The sequence below is a fragment of the Miniopterus natalensis genome, chromosome 9 (genome assembly GCF_054644295.1).
Source record: "Miniopterus natalensis isolate mMinNat1 chromosome 9, mMinNat1.hap1, whole genome shotgun sequence".
Classification (NCBI taxonomy): Eukaryota; Metazoa; Chordata; class Mammalia; order Chiroptera; family Miniopteridae; genus Miniopterus; species Miniopterus natalensis.
The window spans coordinates 9181609-9202665 of record NC_142089.1 but is presented as its reverse complement, the minus strand read 5'-3'; the positions used below and the strand labels follow the sequence as shown (position 1 = coordinate 9202665).

General features: G+C 53.5%; 1 protein-coding gene across 3 annotated transcripts in view; it reads left to right on the top strand.

The window, feature by feature from the left end:
• EPHB2 (EPH receptor B2) overlaps nucleotides 1-21057 on the top strand; it is a 158443-nt gene that overhangs the window by 54555 nt on the left and 82831 nt on the right. For all 3 annotated transcript variants that reach the window (XM_087820171.1, XM_087820170.1, XM_087820169.1), the window contains exon 3: nucleotides 2997-3681. In XM_087820171.1, the coding sequence (XP_087676297.1) occupies nucleotides 2997-3681 (685 nt within the window). The remainder of the gene's footprint in view (nucleotides 1-2996; nucleotides 3682-21057) is intronic.

The window sequence follows — 21057 nt, the reverse complement described above, 5'->3', positions numbered from 1 at the left end:
TATGTCTTTATTGATTTCAGAGGAAGGAAGGGAGAGGGAGAGAGAGAGATAGAAACATCAGTGATGAGAGAGTCATTGATCGGCTGGTTCCTGCAAGGCCCCTACTGGGGATCGAGCCTGCAACCTGGGCATGTGCCCTGACCGGGAATCGAACTGCGATCTCCTAGATCCTAGGTTGATGCTCAGCCACTGAGCCACACCTGGCCAGGCTCAAGCACTTTTCCACACATCACCTCCACTCCAAAGGGAGGAATCACCTCCATTTTACAGGTGAGGAAACTGAGGCTTATAGAGTTGTAGCCACTTGTTAGGGGCCCTACAGCTAGTAAGGGACAAGGCTCACATTTATACCCAGGGCTGTGACCAAGTCCTCTGGGCCCCCTTTCTGGGTCCCTGTAACACAAGGCTCCCCCTCCCTGAGCTCTTCACACTTCCTTGCATTCAGTGACCCGAGCCCATGTAGTCTGCAGGCTCCCCAAAGACAAGGGCAAGCACAATTTCAGATTCCTTTTCCTCCCCGCACCAACCAGCCCGCACTTGCCTACAGGCTGTGGGGTAAGACTCCTGAAATTTTCTCCCAGTTCTGCCACTCGCCTGCTGTGTGATTTGGGGCCAGTTCTTTAACCTCTCTGAACTTTAGTTTCCTTGTCTTTAACATGGTGATAAGAATGCCTTCCTCACAGGACTCTTGTGAGGTTTTCCTGCCGAGTAGCTAGCGCAGTGCCTGGCATAGAGTGGGCTCCCAATAACGAGGAGCTATAATAGCTATCACCATCGTCACTGTCACCGTCATCAGTTTTAATAGCATTCCCTCCATATCCCCCTGGTCTCTGGGGAAGGTTCTGGGCTCCCACAGCCCATCCCTTCCCTTCCCCCCATCCCAGCTTCTGTGTTGAGACTCAGCTGCTGCCCCGTGGAGCTACATGTTCCCTCCCCCCACCCCCCAGGCCTGTGCTCTCAATAGGCAGGGCCCCGGGTCAGGCTTCTTTCTGTGGTTCTTTCTTGTCACCAATTTTCCATCTGCGAAGGCGGCAGGGCCCACAGCCCCACCCTGCCGGTAATGAGGCCAGGCTGGGCTGCAGGGCCCCCGGACGCAATTATTTGGGGTGTTTAGGCTGCAGGGCCTCCGCATGTTAATTAGAGAGAGGGGAGAAAGGCAGAGTGCTCTAATTAAGTGCTCTAATTAAGTTCTGAAGAAGAGCAGTGGTTGTAACAAGGGGCTGACTTTGTCACATGGTGCCACCAAAAAAAAAAAATATATTAAACGCAACGTAAGGAGCTTCAGAATCGCCATTGAAGGAGAGGCTGGGCCAGCAGGCTTCGACTTGTCCCTCCCCAGGCCAGCTGCCACAGCTCCACACTGTACAGACCTGGCCCAGAGAATCAGAGGGAGACAGGACAAAGAATGCCCACTTGAGGGTGACGGTTCTCCCACCCCCATCATAGTCATATTTAGCAGTTGGGGAAATAGAGGCCCAGAGGAGGGGAATGACTTGCCCAAGGCCACACATCAGTTTAGCAGAGTTGGGACAAAACCCAGGGGCACTGTGGGTCCTTTTGTTTCGAGGCAGTGTGGACAGGCAAGTGAACGGGCCTGGGTCTGTGTGACCTGGGTCAAGTGACCTCACTTCTCTGGTCTCTACTGCCTCATCTGTAAAATGGGGACAACCATACATATCACGTGTGAGAAATATGACAAAGAAATGAAACTCTGTGAGCCCCCAGCCCCTGGGCTGACAGGGGTAGGCAGGGATGTTCTGCTGTCCGAGTTCCTTTGGGTCTATGCCAGGTGAAGCCAGCCCACCTATAGGGGGCACAAGAGAAGGAGGGGAAGAGTAGCTACCCTCGGCAAGCTCAGGTCCACTGGGGAAACCAGACCAAGAGAGCCAAGAGTGCCCGGCACTCGCCCAGGCAGATACTCCCCTGTGAAAGCAAACACTGCAGCCAGATGGAGAGCTGCCGCAAGACGTTCCAGAAGGATGGACAGAGAAGATGAGAGGGTACTTGAGGAAGGCACAAGGGTGTGAACAAAGGCTCAGCAGTGCAACAGGGCTTGGCCTTTGAGGGTCTGTGAGGAGAGAATGTGGACCCTGTGCCCTTCCAGTTCCAGCTTTCCGTGACCCGGCTTGGCCCCTCCAGCAGGGAGGCTTGGGAACTGTCCTCTGGCTGCGTGAGCCCAGTGAGGAGGCCGAAGCACCTGCCCCAGGCGGGAAGGGTGGGCGGTCTCCCTCCAGGCACCATCTTAGCCACTTATGGCCCCAGAGCAGGGTTTCCATCATGAGGAAGAGTCCTGTCTCTCCAGTCGCAGGGGTAAGGGCTCCTCTTCCATCAGACTGGGAGTCCCCAAGGGCACAGACTGGTCAGGCAGGGAACTTCCAACAGGCAGAAATTCTGTCTCCCTATCACAAAGCTCTGTCTGCTCTCAGCGAACCCCTGGAGGTAAGGGTCACCTACACCCTATTGACTAGAGGAATACCAAGAGTGGGGTGTGTGCCCTGCCAATGGATGGGTGTGTTTCCCTCACAGGCAGGAATTCCTCAGGCCCAAGGCCGTGCCTCCCCCTGAGTTTGGGAGTTTTGTGATTGGAGCAATCATGTCTCCATCATCAAAGTGAAAGGTCCCTAAGGTAAAGCCTGTGCCTCCCCCATCAAACTAGGAGGCCCCTGGTGCTAGGGGCTAGAGGATTCCTTAAGGTAGAGCCTGTGCCTCCCCCATCAGACTAGGAGGCTCCTGATGCTAGGGGCTAGAGGATTCCCTAAGGTAGAGCCTGCGCCTCCCCCATCAGACTAGGAGGCCCCTGGTGCTAGGGGCTAGAGGATTCCCTAAGGTAGAGCCTGTGCCTCCCCCATCAGACTAGGAGGCCCCTGGTACTAGGAGTCCTGTTCACTCCCGCCAGACCGGAGGATTCCCTAAGGTGGGGCCTGTGTCTTTCCTCTTTGGGCGTTCCCTGGGGCTAAGCCCTCACCTCCCCCACCTGACCAGCGTTTCACCCACAGTGGGAAGAGGTGAGCGGCTACGATGAGAACATGAACACGATCCGCACGTACCAGGTATGCAATGTATTTGAGTCAAGCCAGAACAACTGGCTACGGACCAAGTTCATCCGGCGCCGCGGCGCCCACCGCATCCACGTGGAGATGAAGTTCTCCGTGCGCGACTGCAGCAGCATCCCCAGCGTGCCCGGCTCCTGCAAGGAGACCTTCAACCTCTATTACTATGAGGCCGACTTTGACTCGGCCACCAAGACCTTCCCCAACTGGATGGAGAACCCCTGGGTGAAGGTGGACACCATCGCGGCCGACGAGAGCTTCTCGCAGGTGGACCTGGGTGGCCGGGTCATGAAGATCAACACCGAGGTGAGGAGCTTCGGGCCCGTGTCCCGCAGTGGCTTCTACCTGGCCTTCCAGGACTATGGCGGCTGCATGTCCCTCATCGCTGTGCGTGTCTTCTACCGCAAGTGCCCCCGCATCATCCAGAATGGCGCCGTCTTCCAGGAGACACTGTCAGGGGCCGAGAGCACCTCGCTGGTGGCCGCGCGGGGCAGCTGCATCGCCAATGCTGAGGAGGTGGACGTGCCCATCAAGCTCTACTGCAACGGGGACGGCGAGTGGCTGGTGCCCATCGGGCGCTGCATGTGCAAAGCGGGCTTCGAGGCCGTGGAGAATGGCACCGTCTGCCGAGGTAAGGGCCGCAGCGGGGCAGGTGTCCCTGCAAATGCACGGGTGGGCATTGGGCTTGGCACCTCGGAGGTCAGGCTGGCAGGGGCAGGGGCCTGGGGCTGACCATGGGGCACTCTGGCTAGGCTTCCCCAATCCACAACCATGGTTTAGCTCCTTAGAGGGAAGGATTTGAATGGTGGTAGAGGTACCATGGGGCGTGGGGGGGTTGCAAGATGATTTTAGTTCTATGAGAATAAATGTTTCTTGTTTTAATTATTATACAAATGTTATCGGATGCTAACGGGTGCTTTATTTCTTCATGTACAAAAGTGATATAGTTTCCTTCTTAAGAAAATGTATACATGATTATATTTATAAGTTAACAGTTATTGAGCTTCTTCTGTATCAGTCAGTATAGGCCAGGCTATGCTGAAGTGATGAAACAATAGAAGCTACATGTCCATCGGGTCAGCTTGGGAGTCCTCTCTCTGGGAGCCAACCAGATGGAGGAGGCACCATTTGCAATGTCATGATCACCAGGGCAGAAGGAAGCTGTGAGTGTCACAGACCATATATTAGCTCAAAAGCTTCTGCCCGGAATGGCTCCCACATCACTCCATGCATATTTCATGGGCCACAAAGCAAGTCCCGTGGCTACTTCCAATGTAAAGAGATGAGGGAGTACAATTCCACTGTGAGCCAGGCCTCCTGATCACCACTTTTCCTGTGTGCTGGGCACCTGACATGTCTAACTCATTTAATCCTCACAAGAACCCTGTGAGGGAAAGTGCCATTTTATTTTAAGAAATTGAGGCTCAGAGAGCCTTACTCTCATATAGAGTGGAGAAGCCAGGAGTCTTAAACCCAGGTAGTGGGATTCCAAACTCCCCCTGCCCTCCAAGCCACTATATAACTTAATTTAGGGAAAAACATTAAACAAACAACAGTACAGGTGGTGTTTGATTACGGCAAAGAATCACACAGGTAGGCTGTGAATGTAAGAAGTTTGTAAGAGCTCCTGCATGGTGGTAAGAAGGCCGTGAAGGTAGACAGACTTCGGTTCAAAGCCCAGCCCTGCCAGTTATTAACTGTTTGTCCTGGGTCGAGTATGAAACCCTCTTTCGTATGGTGGTTGTGAGGATTCAGCAACTTAAGATCTATAAAGCACTTATTATGGCTTCTAGTACACAGTAAGAGCTTAATAAATGTTAACTAAATGAGATGATGTACACAAAGGCCAGCCTGGTGCAGGTACTCTGCTGCGTGAGCTGCGATGGTGATGGTGGTGGTATAGGAGATTTGACGTCTGCTGTGCCTTTTCCTCTTGACTTCCAACTGGAATCGGACCCCGGGGTGCTCCAAATGCCAGCCTAAGAGTTTGGACCCTATTCCAGGGGCCCTGAAAAGCAAGCGAAAGTTTAGCCTGGGGTGGTTGCCATGATTCTCACCTTTATAAAATGCTGTCACATCCACCATTTCCAGAGCTCCCCCACTCCCGCCCTCTGGCATTTTAAAGGTCCCTGGGAGGACAAATGGAGGTACAAGGACAGGAGCAGTGGCCTGTGAGGAAGCTGCTGCAGTGACTGGGCATCCACATGCTGGGGAAGGGAAGAAGTAGAGTCAAGGGATGTTTGACAGTGAATTGGGTAAGATGCAGACACAGGGAGGACAGGAGGGAGGGGAGGAGTCAAAAGGAACAGGGAATTCCAGCTCGCAGGGAGGTGATGGTCCTGGAAAAAAAATGGGGAAGTTAGAAAAAAGGCTGGTTTCTTGGGGCAGATAACAGATCTGGGTTTCTATACATGAGTGTGAAATTGCACAGCCTTGGAGATGGCAGGACTTGGGGGAGAGGGCGGGTAGAATCAGTCACACATTTCTTGTTGTTTATTTACTCATCAAACTTTCTTTGCACCTGCTCAGACTTTATGCTAAGCATCAGGTAAGACAGAAGAATCTGACTGTGGCCCTGTTCTCTAGGAGCTCACAGTTGCAACAGACTGCAAATGAACAAGGGAGGTGATGCGTTAGACTTGCTTTAATAGGAGCTGCTCAGGCTGCAATGGGCATAAAAAATGAGGGAAGGCTTCACAGAGGAGGTGACATTGGAGCTGGGAATCTTGGGAGAGAGATATGTTGACTGGGTGGCCCAGACCATCTGGAGGATCTGCATGACAAAAGTCCTGAGGACATGAACCAGCATGGCCTATTAGGGGGACAGGTCAACTCTTTGCTATGGCTGTGGCTAAGGGCTCAAGGAAGGATGTAGGAAGAACTGTGACTGGGAGGGTGCCCAGAGGGGAGATGTATTAGTTATCTATTGCTGCATAACAAGTTACCCCCAAATTTAGCAGCTTAAAACAATAAATATTTATTATTTCATAGTTTCTAAGTTGTCAGGAATCCAGGTGTGACTTAGGTGGGTGCCTCTGGCTCAGTCGCTCCTGGGGTGCAATCAGGCTGTGGGCTGGGCCTGCAGGTTTATCTGAAGGCTCGACTGGGGAGGTGTCTGCTTCCATTCCACTCACATGGCTGCTTGCCGGCCTCAGTTCATCACCACATGGTCCTTGCACATGTGCAGTGGCTTACCCCAGAATGAGGGATTCAAGAGAGAGTGTGAGAGAGTACCCAAGACAGAAGCCACAGTCTTTTCCTAACCTCGTCTCAGAAGAGACGTTACTTCTGCCATATTTGCTTCATTAAAAGCCAGTGACCAAATTCAGCTCACACTGCAGGGGACTGAATTACACTGGGTGGGAATGCAGGAGGTGGGGTCACTGAGGCCATCATAGAGGTTGCCTGTCACCGGCGGCTTCTCTGAGTCTGGGCTTCTTGCAAGTAGTAGGGGTTTGAGGTAATGCTGGGGCAGGGTATGCACCCAGCTCTGGCTCCCTCCTACTCTCCTCTCCCTCTTGGATCCTCAAAGCCCAGATCCAGCCAGCCTCTGGGTATAAGTAGAGGCCAGTCAGGGTGTGATTAATGAGCTAAGGAAGCCAGGAGGACACCAGCTGCTGCGGTGGCCTGTGCTGCAGCCACCCAGATGTGGGGCTGCTCTAACCCAAGTCCCACAGGCATGGGCCCTGCTGGCCCGGGATGTGTCGGAATGGTGATTACAGCTCACATCTGAGATGTTGGCACAGTGCTCTCTCATCCTCAAACTTAGGGATTCTCTGCCTTTACTATGCCTCCAAATTCCTTAGGAAGTTTGTTAAAATGCGGACTCCTGGGTCTGACACAAACCTATCCGTCAAGTGTGGTTCTGTGGCCCTGAGGTGGGGCCAAGAATCAGCATTTTAAAACAAGCAGTCCTGTGCTTCTGAAACAGGACCATTAGCTCAGACACAGTGTGACATACCCTTGGCCAGATGATGACCATGGGCCCAGCTCCCCTCTACCACTCCAGGGAGCATCTACCCTAAGGGGTGAGAGGGGATATTAGCAGAATCTCTGGGAGGTTATGATTTGGAAAGATCCATTTAATAATGAAACATAATTTGGTAGGAAAAAATCCATTGCTTTGTTAATATGAATTAGAGAAAATAAGGCTGGATAAAGTCTTCTTGGCAGCTGCTCCCACCCAAACCTGTTTTCCTGACTCTTTCCAGCTATTTATGGGTTTAATTAAATGTGCCCTTGCCTCAGTTTCTCCAAGTTTGTCTCTATCCGTATTTCCCTTGGTCTCTCCTTTCCTACCTGCTCCCCTACTTGCTCCTGCCCATCAGGTGCCCCAGCCTGGCCACTGTTGGGGGTGCCCTCCTCTCTCCCAACGGCAGGACCCGCATCTAGAATGAATCTAGAGGCAGTTCCACTGTGAGCGTGATGATGGCTGCGATACTTTGGGGGCGTAGGGATTTTTAATAGTTAGCTTGGACTGGGAGAGGGGCAGTGAGGCAGTAGAGGGGAGTGTATGTGTGTGTGGGGGGGTGTATGCACATGTTAATCTTCTGGCTCCAGCTCAGACTTCCCAGTTCCCAGCTGCTGAGCTTCTCCTCCCAGCCTCTCCCTCTCTTACTCCCTGCCCTGTTTGGCAGCCCCCGGCCTTACTCTGTCCCCCACCCATGGCCTCTCCTTGACCTTGGCCTTGCAGACCTGGTTTCAAACCCCCAGCTCTGCCTTTCAGGAGCTGTGTGTCCTTGGGCAAGCACTGAGCCTCCCGCAGCCTTTGTTTTCTCATCTGTGAAACAGGATAGACAGAAAGGCTGCGGTGCCGAGTAAATGAGAAAATACCTAGAAAAGTGTTATAAAAATAAGGACTTTTACGAACATTGTCTTTTGCCTGTAAATGATGAGCTTTTTATTTTGAGGAAAAAATAACTTTTCCTTACCACAAAAGCAATGCAGGTTATTTGTAGCATCTTTAGAAATTACTGATAGGTAAAAAGGGGAAAATTTAAATCACATTAAAATTAAAGTCTACTAAAACCACTGTTAACGGACTGGTATAGGCTCTTCTAGGTGTATTTATGTGTATTTATACATATTAACCTTTTTTGTAAGAAGAAACATGGATTCCTGCTAAAAATACATAAGGATTTTTGACTTATTAATATTTTAGGGACATTTTTCTATGTCATGTTAGATCTACAATATCATTTGGGGAGGCTCTTAGGCATCCATAGTGTAGTGCACCGTAATTTATTTTCCAGCTCTCTATGATGACACATACTTTGCTTTTTTCCATCCTAACTATCTGGGATGGTTAAGCTGGGACGGGCGTCCCTGCCCTCTGTCTTTTTGTACTGCTGCTGGTATTTGCGTAGGATGTGTCTCCGGGTGTGGAGTTGTGGGGTCACAGGATATGTACTTTTTTAGAGCTCTTGACATACATTGCCAAATTAGCTCCAGAGGGGCTGGGCTGCATTACCTTCCTGGCAGCTGACTTGCAGAGTGCCTGCTCCCCAGCCTGGGAAACTATGCCTGTGGCTTTATTTTCGCGTTTTCTCCCAGAATCCTCTGCTACCCCAGCCAAGTGAGGGGAGCCAGGGGTCCTCTTTGGGCCCTTAGGGCAGCCTCCTTCCCACCCTGTTCTCAGCTTCAGCCCTTCCCACCTAGAGGCTGGCCCAGTGGCCCAGATGAGGCTGTGGGGGCGGGGGGGCGGTCAGCCTGGGAGTGAGGAGGTGGGCGCCCGCCAGCTGGCAGGGCCTGTGCTGGCTGGGGAAAGGGTGTGAAGGTTGGAATGCTGGGTGGGAGGAGAGGCCCAGACCCCGCCACAGAAAGTTCTGCTGCTTCTCTTCAAGGGCCGGGTGGAGAGGCCCAGCCGGGGAAGGAGGGGGGGGGTAGACACTCCCCTCCAGACCCCCAGGCTCAGGCCAAGGCTGAGACCACACAGGCTAGCCTTTGGGGAAGGGGTTTGGATGGGGACCCTGGCTAGTGCACTCAGGCGTTTTAGGTCTTTGCTCTTAAAAATTGGAAGTATCCTTGCCCTGGCTGGTGTGGCTCAGTGGTTCATGTATTGCCTGAGCACCAAAGGGTCGTGGGTTCAATTCCTGGTCAAGGGCATGTGCCTGGGTTGCGGGTTGGATCCCCGGCCCTAGTCAGGGCACATGTGGGAGGCAACCAATGTGTCTCCCACGTTGATGTTTCTCTCTCTCTCTCTTCCTCTCCCCCCACTAAAAATCAATAGAGAGAATATCCTGAGGATTAACAAAACAAAAAAATGGAAGTGCCCCTTCCCCTATTTCCCCTTTCCTGCATTCTCTCAAAGAATCTGTTCTTGTTCACGACTCTCCATCCTTTAGTCCTCCTGTCTGTCCACCCAGCCAGCCAGCCATCAGACATTCACTGAACAGCAGCTTCTGATTTTTTTGCTCCTTGGAGTGGTTGGTGATGTCTTCATAGAGGACCAGGAAGCTAACACACATTGAGTGCCTGTCATGTGCCAGTCAGTGTGCCGGGCAATGGAGTCCTTGGAAAGATCGGTCATGGCCTCTGCCCTGAAGGACCACCCAGTCTAGAGATGTTGACAGATGTCTCTGCAGACAGTGAAGGTGGACAAAGGCACCCAACCCATCCCGGGGAGTGTCAGCTAGGGCTGCAGTAGTCACTGTAGGCTTCCAGTGGCAGCTGGGTGAGAAGCAGGAGTTAGGCAGGAGAGGAGGAGGTGCAAAGGCCCTGAGGCAGCCAGAGTGGGTGCTCCTGGGAAGGGTGGGATGATTTCTTCAGCCCTCTCTCTTCTTGGAGTCAGCTCACTAGAAGGCTCTGCAGATCAAGACACAGGGTGATCCTTCTTCTCTGGTCTTCATATTCCCTTCGGAGTCTCAGCAGGAGATACTGGATCATTTGGGCTCTAGATCCTTATAACAGTTCCTTCATTTTTCACCCAGGCATCTACTGTGCACTAGTTCCTGGGCCAGATGTGGGAACTGCAGAGAGGAGGAAGACCCTTCTTGCCTTTAGAGAGCCCCCAGTCTGGGGTGGGGGAGACCATTCTATCCATAACTGTAGCCTTGGGCCCTTAGGAGGGACTTGAGGGAGAGCCATTTGCCCAGGGCTTTGGAGAATGGGAGAAACTGAGAGCAGGAATTAGTTCAGAAAAAGATGGTCACAAATAATACGATTTTCTTTTTCTTTTTAAAAATATTTTTCTTGATTTTTAGAGAGAGAGGAAGAGAGAGAGAGAGAAACATCGACGTGAGAGCTAAACATTGATGGGCTGCCTCCTACATGCCCCCTACTGGGGCTTGAGCCCATAACCCACCATGTGCCCCGGATGAGAACGGAACTGGCAGCCTTGCAGTGCTCAGGACAACGCCCAACCAACTGAGCCACACCAGCCAGGGCAATACCGATTCTCTTAAACCCTGGCGGTTTGCTGACCCCCAGACAAAATACAGCTATCTGGGGTGGGGGGGGTAGGAGAGGTGTTGTTGCCTGAGGGAGAAGAGTGGAGGGGCCACCAGGGCTTTAGTTTCATGCTGTCAAAGGGCCGAGGGAAGGCAGAGGCTGAAAGGAATCCTGAGAGGCTTGCAGAGAGCCAGGGCTGCAAGTAAAATGTACCTCCTGTGTGCCCAACCCTGTGTTATGTGCTGTGCTCCATTATCTCATTGAATCTTCTGCTGATATGATTAGCTACATTTCACAAGTGACAAGACTGAGGTCCAGAGACGGTCAGCAAGTTGCCCAAGGCCACACAGCCAGTAAGTGGCAGAGGGAGAACATGAACCTGGCTTTCTCCAACTTGCTGGGACAGCTGACTAGCCGGGAGTGGGCCAAAGCCTGAATGGACTCTGCCCTGCCCGCCTCCTGGATTGCCGAGGAGCCCCTGAGAGGGTAGATGGGGAGAGTCTGACAGATAACCAGCAGAGGGGCTCACCAGTGGGACTGTGGGACTTCAAAGGAAGGGGGGTACCCAGTGGGGCAACCACAGGGGTGTCCTGGGAGAGAAGAGAGGCCTGTGGCTGAGCCTTGAAAGATGAATTGCTTTCATATCAAGGGATGTTAGGCAGGATGGAGCAGGGTCCCAGGGCAAAGGCTCAGCAGTGGGGAGGTCCCTCCTTGTGCTCAGGGGACACAGGCCTCTGGAAGGAGGCCCACTCACCCCTGGCTAACCTCTGACCAGAGAGAAGAGTCCCCCGCCCCTCACACAGCATTCACTGGATGCTCAGCCCGTTCTCCTTTTGTGCACAGTAACTTTGTTTAATCCCTCATCCAATTAGGAAATAGAGTGGGGACAATTGTGACACCCCTTGTAGGTGTCAGAGGCAGATGTTTACTCTCATGTCCCCCATTTCTGATTTCTTCTGCTTCTTGGAGGTGTCTGAAAAGCTTTGTAGCAGGAACTTGGTAGTCTCAGTGACTCTCAGACACCCCCAGGGTTCGGTATCATCATCCCGTTTTACAAAAGAGGAAACTGAGGCTCAGAGAGGGTAAGCAGCTTGTCCAAGATGACACAGGAAGGGGTAGGATTTGAATTCAGGCCCTCTGACTTTGCAGCCCCTGCAATGTCCTCTCGCAGCCCCAAACTGGCCTCAGACCCCTGAACACATCAGGTTGAGGGTCACAGGTCGCCTCCAGAACACTCCAGCAGGACCATAAACAGCTGGGGAAGTTCCCCTCCCTCCAGCTGCTGCCTTTTCATCTGGCTGGGCTTCGGGATCTGGCAGAGAGGCCCGTTTAATGAGGAAGTTTATGCATTTAACAGTTTAAGCCTTTCTAAGCCTGTGGTACAACAGGATTTGGGAGCCGTTAACAATTCTGTGTGGTTAAGAGATTTTCATTGCTCTGCGGCAGCTGGCTCAGTCCCCACAGGCCCCACTGTGGGCTCTACCCCACCCTGCTGGAGCACCCCTTTCCTGGGGCCCTTTGTCTTCAGCCCCCATCCTGCTGCGTCTCTCTGTTCCCCCTACTCAGGCCTCCAGGTATGATCTTTAACCTCAGAGTTAACTGAGGCCCAGGAAGGGAAGGGAGTTGCCTGTGGCCACACAGCAAGCCAGAGGATTGTACTGAGGCCTGCCTTCCAAAGCCCCAGTCCCCCACCCAGACTGCCTTCCTGGGGGAGGAGGGAGGAAGGACATTATATTGTTAATTTTTCATTGGCAGAGTTTTCAAAGCCCCTCTAAAACCCACATCTGATCCCTACTAAGGCCTTGGGGCAGGGAAGGGTGGGGTGACTTGCCCCCTTCATCCACCTTGTCAGGTACAGAGCTGACATGGACCTCAGGCCTCCCAAAGTTCAAATGAGAATGCTTCACACTATATATACCACGCTGTTTGTTTTGTTTTCATAGCTCAGGATGGAAATGCCATTTGTAATTATAATGTCTTACATATGTATAGTATTTATTTACTTACACCCTGCCTTGTTCCAGAGGAGCTTAAAGGCTGCATTTGTGTAGCTTTGGGCTCACCCTGTGAGAAACTTTGATCTGAAGGCTACCCACACAAGAGAGGCAAGGCAGAGGTTATTATAGCCATTTTTAAGACTAGGAAAACTGAAGCTGAGAGAGGGATGATTTCCCAGGGCCACGTGGACTTTAGGGCAGAGCTGGGACTGGAACCCAGTGCTCTGGCCTTTGAGGCCTGGACTATCCCTGGAGCCCCCTACCCCCCATCATCTCTAAGATGACAGCTCTCCCCCACTTTGCTTCCACCTCTCCAGGGATGAGACTCAGGGTCCCCTTGAGCCCCATTCTGGGTGGGAAGGAGTGGGCTGCCTCGGGGGGAGTTCCTCACGGATCAGGATGCGTGGTTTGCATGAAGAGGAGTGGTGTGTGGGTGGGTTTGGCGGATGTGTACCAGCCCCTGACAACCATTTGAACAAACTGGCTGGTGGCTGGGGGTGGGGTGGGGGTGGGAGGCCTTGGGACCCCACCCTCTCTGGTATCTCAGGCCCTCTGCTACTTCTTCACGTCGCCCCAGTCTCTCCATGGAGCCCATGGAGGTTGGACGACTGCTGTTTTAATCACAGGGATTTGTTTCCTGGTTATGGCAACCCAACTATCCAGTAGCCAAGGTGAGGGCCAAAATGTGTGATCACTCCTATTTCACTGGCTCCCAAGCATGACACGTGTGTTTTGTCTCTTATCCTCTCTGTAACCCCGGCCCCGCTTCCCCAACAAAGGGCCTGAGGCGACTGATCCCCAACTTTACAGTTATGAAAGCTGAGGCTCAAAGGCATTAGATGAAGTGGCTTATCTAGGGACCTAGCACTTAGTTGGGGTCCTACCGCACTCCTCTGCACCTCCCTCTGGACTTTAATTGTAAATAGCAGAGACAGAAGCCAGGGAGGAAGGGACACATGTCGGTTGAGTATCCGCTAGGCACCTGGTTTTATGCCCTAGGCTTGGTGTATAACACTTTCCTGAGTCCTTAAAATCCCCAGAAGTTGGGTATGTTTATTATTCTCATGTTATGAAAGAGAAACTAGAGGTTCTGAGAGATTAAATGACCAGCCCAAGATCACACAGCTGAGGAATGGAGGAGCCAGAAATGAAAGCCAAAACCTGCCCTCTTTCCACTGGAATATTTGTGCAGTGTTTCATCCTTAGTAAAATTTTTTCAGCCCAGCCGGAGTGACTCAGTTGGCTGAGCGTCATCCCATGCAACCAAAGGTCACTGGTTCGATTCCCGGTCAGGGCGCATGCTGGGGTTGCAGGCTCAGTCCCCAGTAGGGGGCGTGCAGGAGGCAGCCAATTGAGGTCTCTCACATTCATGTTTCTCTCTCTCCCTCTCCCTTCCTCCCTCTCTAAAATCAATAAAAATATATTTAAAATTTTTTTTCCACAATCCTTATCTCACTCAATTCTCGGCCTAGGACGTAAATGGAGTATTATATTCTTCAGATGTGGAAGTTAAGGCTCAGGGAGATGAAGTGAGCTGCTCAAGACCCAACGCTAGGAGGTCAGAGCTGGGACTAGAACTGGGTCACTTGGTTGGTTTGATTCTGACGCCCAGGCCCTGACCCTCCCAGCCCCCTTACTGCAGATTTCTGTTCCAAGATCTCCTTAACCCATTCCTATCGGGCCTCTGCCCCATCACTCCACTAAAACTGCTTATAATCAAGGCCACCAGTGATGTCCGTGTCACCAACTCAGTGGCCAGTTCTCAGGCATTTGACAAAGTGACAGCTGCATCTTCTGGGACAGCACTCTCCCTGGCGTCCCTGATGCCTGTCAGGGTGCTTCGCGGCAGGTTCCTGCTTATCTCCCTCTTCTCCACCTCGGAGGGCCCAGTGCTGAGTCCTTGGCCTCTTCCTCCCCTCTGGATGATTTGGTTCAGTCTCATGGCTTCACGTGCCCACTCTGAGCTTATCTCCAGACCAGACCACTTCTCTGAAGTCCACGCTCACACACCCCACTGCTTACTGGACACGTCCACCCTGCTTCTCTCCTGCCCCCTACAGTCTGGTCTCTACCCTGCAGCCAGCAGTCCCTCTAAAACTAGTCACATCACACCCCTCCTGCGCGCAGAATCTCTTGGGGCCCCTCAGTTTACATGGAGCAAAAGCCAAGATCCTAAAATGGCCAAAAGGCCCTACACAACCTGCCCCTCCCCACACTCTCTGACCCATCTCCTTCCGTTTCCAACTCACTTCCTCCACTCCAGACACACTGGCCTCCTTGGCGGTTGCCTGGAATGTTCTTTCCAGATATCCGCATTGATTGCTCTCTCACCTTCTTCAGGTCTCTGCCCAAATGTCACCTTGTTACCAACATCTCCCATTGCCTTTATAGTTCTTTAAAGAGCGCACATGCACACACGTGTGAACACACATGCAGGCACACATGTGCATGCACACAGCCTGTCCCATCCCCTGCTTTATTGCCCCCCATTGCCCTTATCCCCCCCTGACATACTGTGTGCTCACTCGTATGGTCCTTTACTCCTGTCTTCCCCAGCAGGAACACGGGTTCCATGAGGGCAGACGTTTCTGTCTCTTGTCCACGACTATTTCTAGTTTCTAGGGTCCAGCTCAGCTCATGGAAGGTGCTCAGTATTTATCTTTTGCAGAGCCCCGCTCAGCGCAGTCACAGACTCTGTACCCTCCCAACGCTGGTGTGAGTAATGACAGTAACGAAGGCCCTTGGTGAGGCTCGGTTCTCCCTGCTGCCTCTTGTGGGCTCCAGAGGGACCGACATGGCCAGGATGCCCAGCAGGTCTGTCTGTGGTTGGGGCAGATGTTTCTAGTCATAGAAGGAGGGTTCTTATTGTTGATATTCAGTATTTCCTGTAAGATCTCGAATCCTCCTTGGAGCTGGGGCTTCAGAGGGCATCTTTCAGTCTTACTCATGTTTTTACATTAACATGGTTTCAGCCCCTGCTCCCTGGCGTGCGCTGGCCTGACAGTGTTTGGGCTCCCTGCACAGTGGTCCTAGACCATTTCTCTCACCTAGAGCTTGTGGGAGCCCACTGTGTGCCCGGGTCTATGCAGACACAGAGCTGGAGGAGAGGGAAGGAGGCAGCCAGCATGCTGAGTGTCTGGTCTCAGGTTCAGACCCTGGCTCGCTGCCTGACTCATTCTGTTGGGTGCTTTCTCTGAGCCTCAGTAGTTTCCTCATTGTTAAGTGGGGCGGGCAGCCCCAGCTTCAGATGGTTTGGGGGAGGCTCAGAGGAGTTCAGAGAGCTCAAGAGACAGGAGAAGGAGGGGATGGGATGGGAGGGGGTTCTCCTGCTCCAGGAAGGAATGTTTCCCCAGGGTGGGGGGCACCAGCCCAGTACCCTGCAGAGCTCCTGGAGAGCAAGGCCATGTGGCCTGGGCACACAGAAGGTAACCAGTACATGCTTGTGGAATGGCATTGTTTTAACCAGACAGGGCTCTTTTATTGAGCAGCATAGGAACTGCTCAGAGTCAGGGTGCCTGGGTCCCAATTTGGGCTCTGCACCCCGTTGCCCTGGGACCCTGGCAGAGGACCTCCGCCGCCCCTCCCACCGCTGGAGCTCAGTGTCACCATCTGTATTGACCATTTTGCACTAAACAGCCTCTGTGTCTGCTCGGCCTTGTCCTCACTGTGCCCTCTTGTGAGGCTAGCAGGCAGCTATGAGGTCCGGCCTGAGAATAATGACCCCATGTTGCCTACCAGACGCCTGCAGGCAGGAAGGTTTAGTGAGATAAGTAAGAGGCAGCCACCTAGGTTCAAATGCCAGTTCCAACATTTAACACCTGAAGAGGTGACTCACTTCCCAAAGCCTTGATCTCCTCATCTGTAAAATGGGTGCAATAATGAATGTGAGGACTCAATGAGATAATGAAAGTAAAGTGTTGGGGACAGCACCCAGCATGTGGTATGTGGTGAAGTGCTATTCATAGCCTGGAAATTGCTACCTAAATGCTCAGGGTTGTTACCCTCCCCTTTTGTAGATGAGGAAACAGGTTCAGAGAGAGTGACTTGCTTCAGGCCATAGAGCAAGTAAGGCCCCGTAGCCCCTGTTGTCTGGTGGAGCATGAGCAGAGGGCTGGGTAGGGTTTGGGGCCAATCAGAGCTATTTCCCACCTCTGTCCCTGTGTCCCCAGCAAATTCTGGGCCCAGGGCCTCATGTTACACTGGCTTCTTCCAGAAAACCAGACTCAAGTTTCCTCTCTTAAAGGCGTTACCATCTGAGTAGCAACATTTTAAAGACCTAAGAGTGGTCGCTGGCCTTTTTGCGCTTCCTGGGCGGGCTGTGCAGCTTTGGGAGCCCCACATCCGTATCCCTGGCAACCCTGGCCCTGGACTGCCCTCCCCCCACACCCTGCTGTCAGAGCTGTCTGTGGGAGCTCCCTGGAGGCCCAGGACGGATGTGCATGCACGAGTGTGCTGGGTCAGTGCAGAGCATCCTCAGCAAGCATGCATGTGCGTGTGTGCTGGCCCCATTAGGGGTGTGAGAGAGTGAGCTCGGCCTGCTGGGAGTGTGTTTGTGTGCTTGTATGTGCACAGGTGTGCCCACTGACACAGCATCTCGAGTGTGGTTGAGATATCTCTGGATATATGAGCATGTGCATGGGTAAGGCGTGCACATGCCCTTGCCCATGCAGATCACCCTGGAGCCCGGGGCAAGTCATTACTGTCCCTGTATTTTTGTGTTCCTGTGTTTGTCTGACATGCCCTAGCACACATGTATGCAAGAAGGAGCATACTCACGTGTGTGGTGGATCAGTCAGACCAGTACTTGTAAAGGAACACATGTCCCACACCAAACAAGTGCATCTATCCTTGGGGGGCGGTCCCTGCTTGTATCCTTGGGTACATGTGGGTGTGCCTGTGTACAGACCCACCCACAAGGTGATCAAGCCAGACTGTATGTATTCGTGGGTATGTGTGTATATTGTATTGAGCCATATGTACATGCACTTGAAAATGGGTATTTATGAGCATGTGTGTGTGCTCACGCATACACTGGATCAACTATCAGAGTGTGTGTTTGTGTGTGCGATGCACACATACGCACACACACGCTTTCTGGGGGGCAGGATGTCAGGGCCATTGATTTTCTGTCTCTTAGAAATTCCCTTTGAGCTTCTCTTCGTGTCTCTTTCATGAACCAAAGTCAGCAGCGGTTCCAACATTCTTCAGGCAAACTGGGCCGGGTTTACGGCGAGGCCCGGGCCCTGGCCTGCCCACCTCCCCTGCTGGTTGTGTGCACAACACGTACACAGAGTCTGCTTAACATTCGCAGGAAAGCATGGGAGCCCGAGAGGGGCCTGGGGGGGGGGCACTGGGCTGTGGTCAGGTTACTCTGTTCAGGCTCCGCTGGTGTCTATTCCTGTGGCCTTGGGCATTTCCCTTCCCTTCCCAAGCCTGTGGCTTCTCGTCCGCCAAAGAGGACCGGGTGGAGAAGACGCGATGGCAAAGCCCCGCCCAGGCCAGGGATTGTCATTCCCCTCACATCTGTCCGGCTGTTATATTTATGCAGCACTTTCACCTCCTTCCTGGGGAGAGAGGCTCGTGTCTACACAATACCCAGAGCACGGTCGGCCGTGGACAGGCCCGCAGAGGAGCTGCAGTGCTTCTAGAAGGAAGGGAAGGGACACACATGAGCTGGGCATCCCTATTGTGCACTGGACCTGTGCCCCAGGCGCTTGGCTAACGTCGCCTCATTTCGTCCTGGTCATCGCCCTCTGGCAGCTGGTATTGTCCTCATCTCACAAGGAGGAAACTGAGGCCAGAGTACTGCAGGGACTTCCTGAGCCTCACAGAGGGCTGCAGGTGGCACCCAGGCCCAGGCCCCAGGTGCGGCTGACTCCTCAGCCTGCCCCCTGCGTTTCAGGAGCACTTCCTAGAGCAGAGGCCAGGCTTGAAGGACACCCAGACCCACGGGGGCAGGATGGCATGCAAGCCCAAGGCACCATGGCAGCAGAGATGGGGGCACCAGGCTGGAGGAAAGCGGCCCGCCCGCCTCTGCCGCCTGCTCGGGCTCTCCCTGCGCCTTCCCCCTCCAGATGGGCAGCCCCTCCCCAGGGTCCCCTCCCACCCTCACGCTGCAGCCTTTGTGGCCTGGGAAGAATGCCTCCCTTTATCTGCTGGATGCCCCTTCCCTTTGATTCCCCTCTCCCCAGCCTTTCTGCTGACCTCTGCGTGTTGGGAATCCAATTAGAGGAGCGGACAGAGAGTGACAGCCGCTCCGAATCCCGCCTCAGCCCCTGCGAGCACGCCTGGCGGAGCTGCGGGCAGTGCGGGCCTGCTTGTCATGCGGGGCCCTGCGCTGGGCTTTGTGGGGATTAGCTGCCTGGGGTGGGGGCTGGGGAGGCACGCTGCAGATGGGACCAGAAGTGATGCTGGTGAATGTCACATCCCAGGGGAGAGTAGAGCCCTCCACCCCCCAGAATCCAGCGTGGGGAAGGGAGAAGGGGGGTGGGAGGCAGGCTGGCCTTTGGCAAGGACTGGGTCGCCCTGGCCTATAGGGGTGCTTAGGAAACGATGGCCCGGTGGTGTTACTTTGTCCCCCATTTGAGGCTTGGAGGATCAAAACCCAAAGCTAGACTGAAGTAGAGGTGACAGCCAAACTCTTGTCTGCCCACTGTGGGGGGAGTACCAGAATTTCCCCCGGGGAGGGACTCTGAGGGGTTGATTTGATTGCAAGCTTGGTCTTTTGTCTTGGAAGTTCATTTGCCAAACGCTTTTACATTTGATGGGCCGGGGACTCTAAGAAATGGGGCGGGGGCAGCCCCTAAGAGATAGTGTCTGAAGAACCACTAGCCACTCCTTGCCGTGGCCATCAGGCTAAGGCCAAGGCCATGCCCTTCCCCACCCACCACCACAAAGTTACTGTCCTGGTTTACAACTAAGGAAACTGAGGCTCCCAAAAATGTAGGGCTGGGATGGGATGGCAGAGCTGGGATGGCTCATTCCCTTTCCCTACCCCCAGATCACCCTGACCCCACCCGCTACCACCTAAGTGAGGAGGGTCCCTGAAGCCCCTCCCCCCAGTGGGGTGTAGGATCTGAGGAAGGAGAGTTTTGGTCCTCAGGGAAAAGGCAGCATCCTCTTCCCATCCCCACGAACAAAAGGCAGAATAGGGTCTGACTCTCAGCCCATGGACCAGCAAATACCCAGCCCCTCCGGAAATAGCTGGAGCCTGCTGTCAGCCAGGCCTCTCACTGGGCCTGAGCACAGAGGGGGATCTGAAGCGGCCTCTGCCACCTCCTCACAGTGGAGAGAGACAAGGAGGCCCTGATGCACAGAGGGTGGAGTGTGTGAAAGGGAAGCTGAGGACTGACTGTGAGACCCACAAGGGGACTGGGAGGTGGGATGGGGCCATACCCACCTGGGAGGCCTAGAGGACTTCCTGGGGGAAGGCGGCACCTGAGCTGAGACCTGGAGGACAAGCAGAAATAGCTTGAGGAGGCCCCAGATGCTCAGGCCTGAGAGGCAGGGCAGGTGTGGGGCTTCCAGGAGTGGGGCACCTGCCTACCACCGTCCCATCCTCACTCCACAGCTGCCTGGGCGGGGCAGGGCTGGCCCACTTCCCACCGCAGCACCCCAGCAGGGCTGCCCAGCTGTGGCTGTCTCCCAGGCCTGGGGGAGTTGACTGCCTTTGGATGCTCAGCATCTTTAGTAAGAATCACCACGGGTGGGATTGCAGAGTCATGGGAGTCGCGAGGAAGTCCCTGGCCAATATTGGTAGTTAGGAGGCCACGGTTGCCTGAGAATGCACATTAGAGACCTAGCATTTCTCTAGCCCAGACACTCTCTCCTCGAATCCCACACCAAGCCCAGGGAGTAGGAACCGCCGCCCCAATTTACAAGTGAGAAAGTGGTTCAGAGAGGCAAAGGGGCTTGCCCAGAGTCACAGAGCATGTTCATTTATGGAACCAGCGTTTAAATTCAGGACCCCACAGACCTTTGCCACCACTCCAGGCTGCCACAGCCAGTGCCCAATATGAGTTTATTGTGTTTGTGGGTGAGTATTTGCTCAGTGAGTGAGTGGTGGATGGATGGATGGATGGATGGATGGATGGATGGATGGATGGATGGATGGAGAAAACCAACCAGTTGACCTATTCTTTCTTACCTGATGCCTTTTAAAAAATAATAATAATAACAAATCAGCACCAACCCCCCATCCTGCCAGGGAATGCCATATTAAATATGAATTAATCTTTCAGCTCAGTTCTCAAGCATACAGATGAGAAGGGTATGTGAGCCCAAGAGAGCAAGAAAAGACACCCCACACCTGCCTGGGCCTGAAAACACACTCACACCCTGACACACACATAGTCACACAGACCCACACACTCTCACACCCTCCCTTATAGCTGGTATCTCAGGCTGGGACAGAGCTCACACGACAGCCCTCTCCAGGGACCAATCAGCACCCCACCCCACCCTCACTGTTCCCCCTCCCCACCCCAGCTCCCCCTACTCCAAGCTGGGGCCCCTTGTAGGCAGAGGCCTCTCTGGGCTCAGCCCAGGCCCTGCCAGCTCTCCCTACCACTGCATGCCACCCCTTCCTGCCCGCTGCTCCCTCTGAACTTGACTCCTCCTCG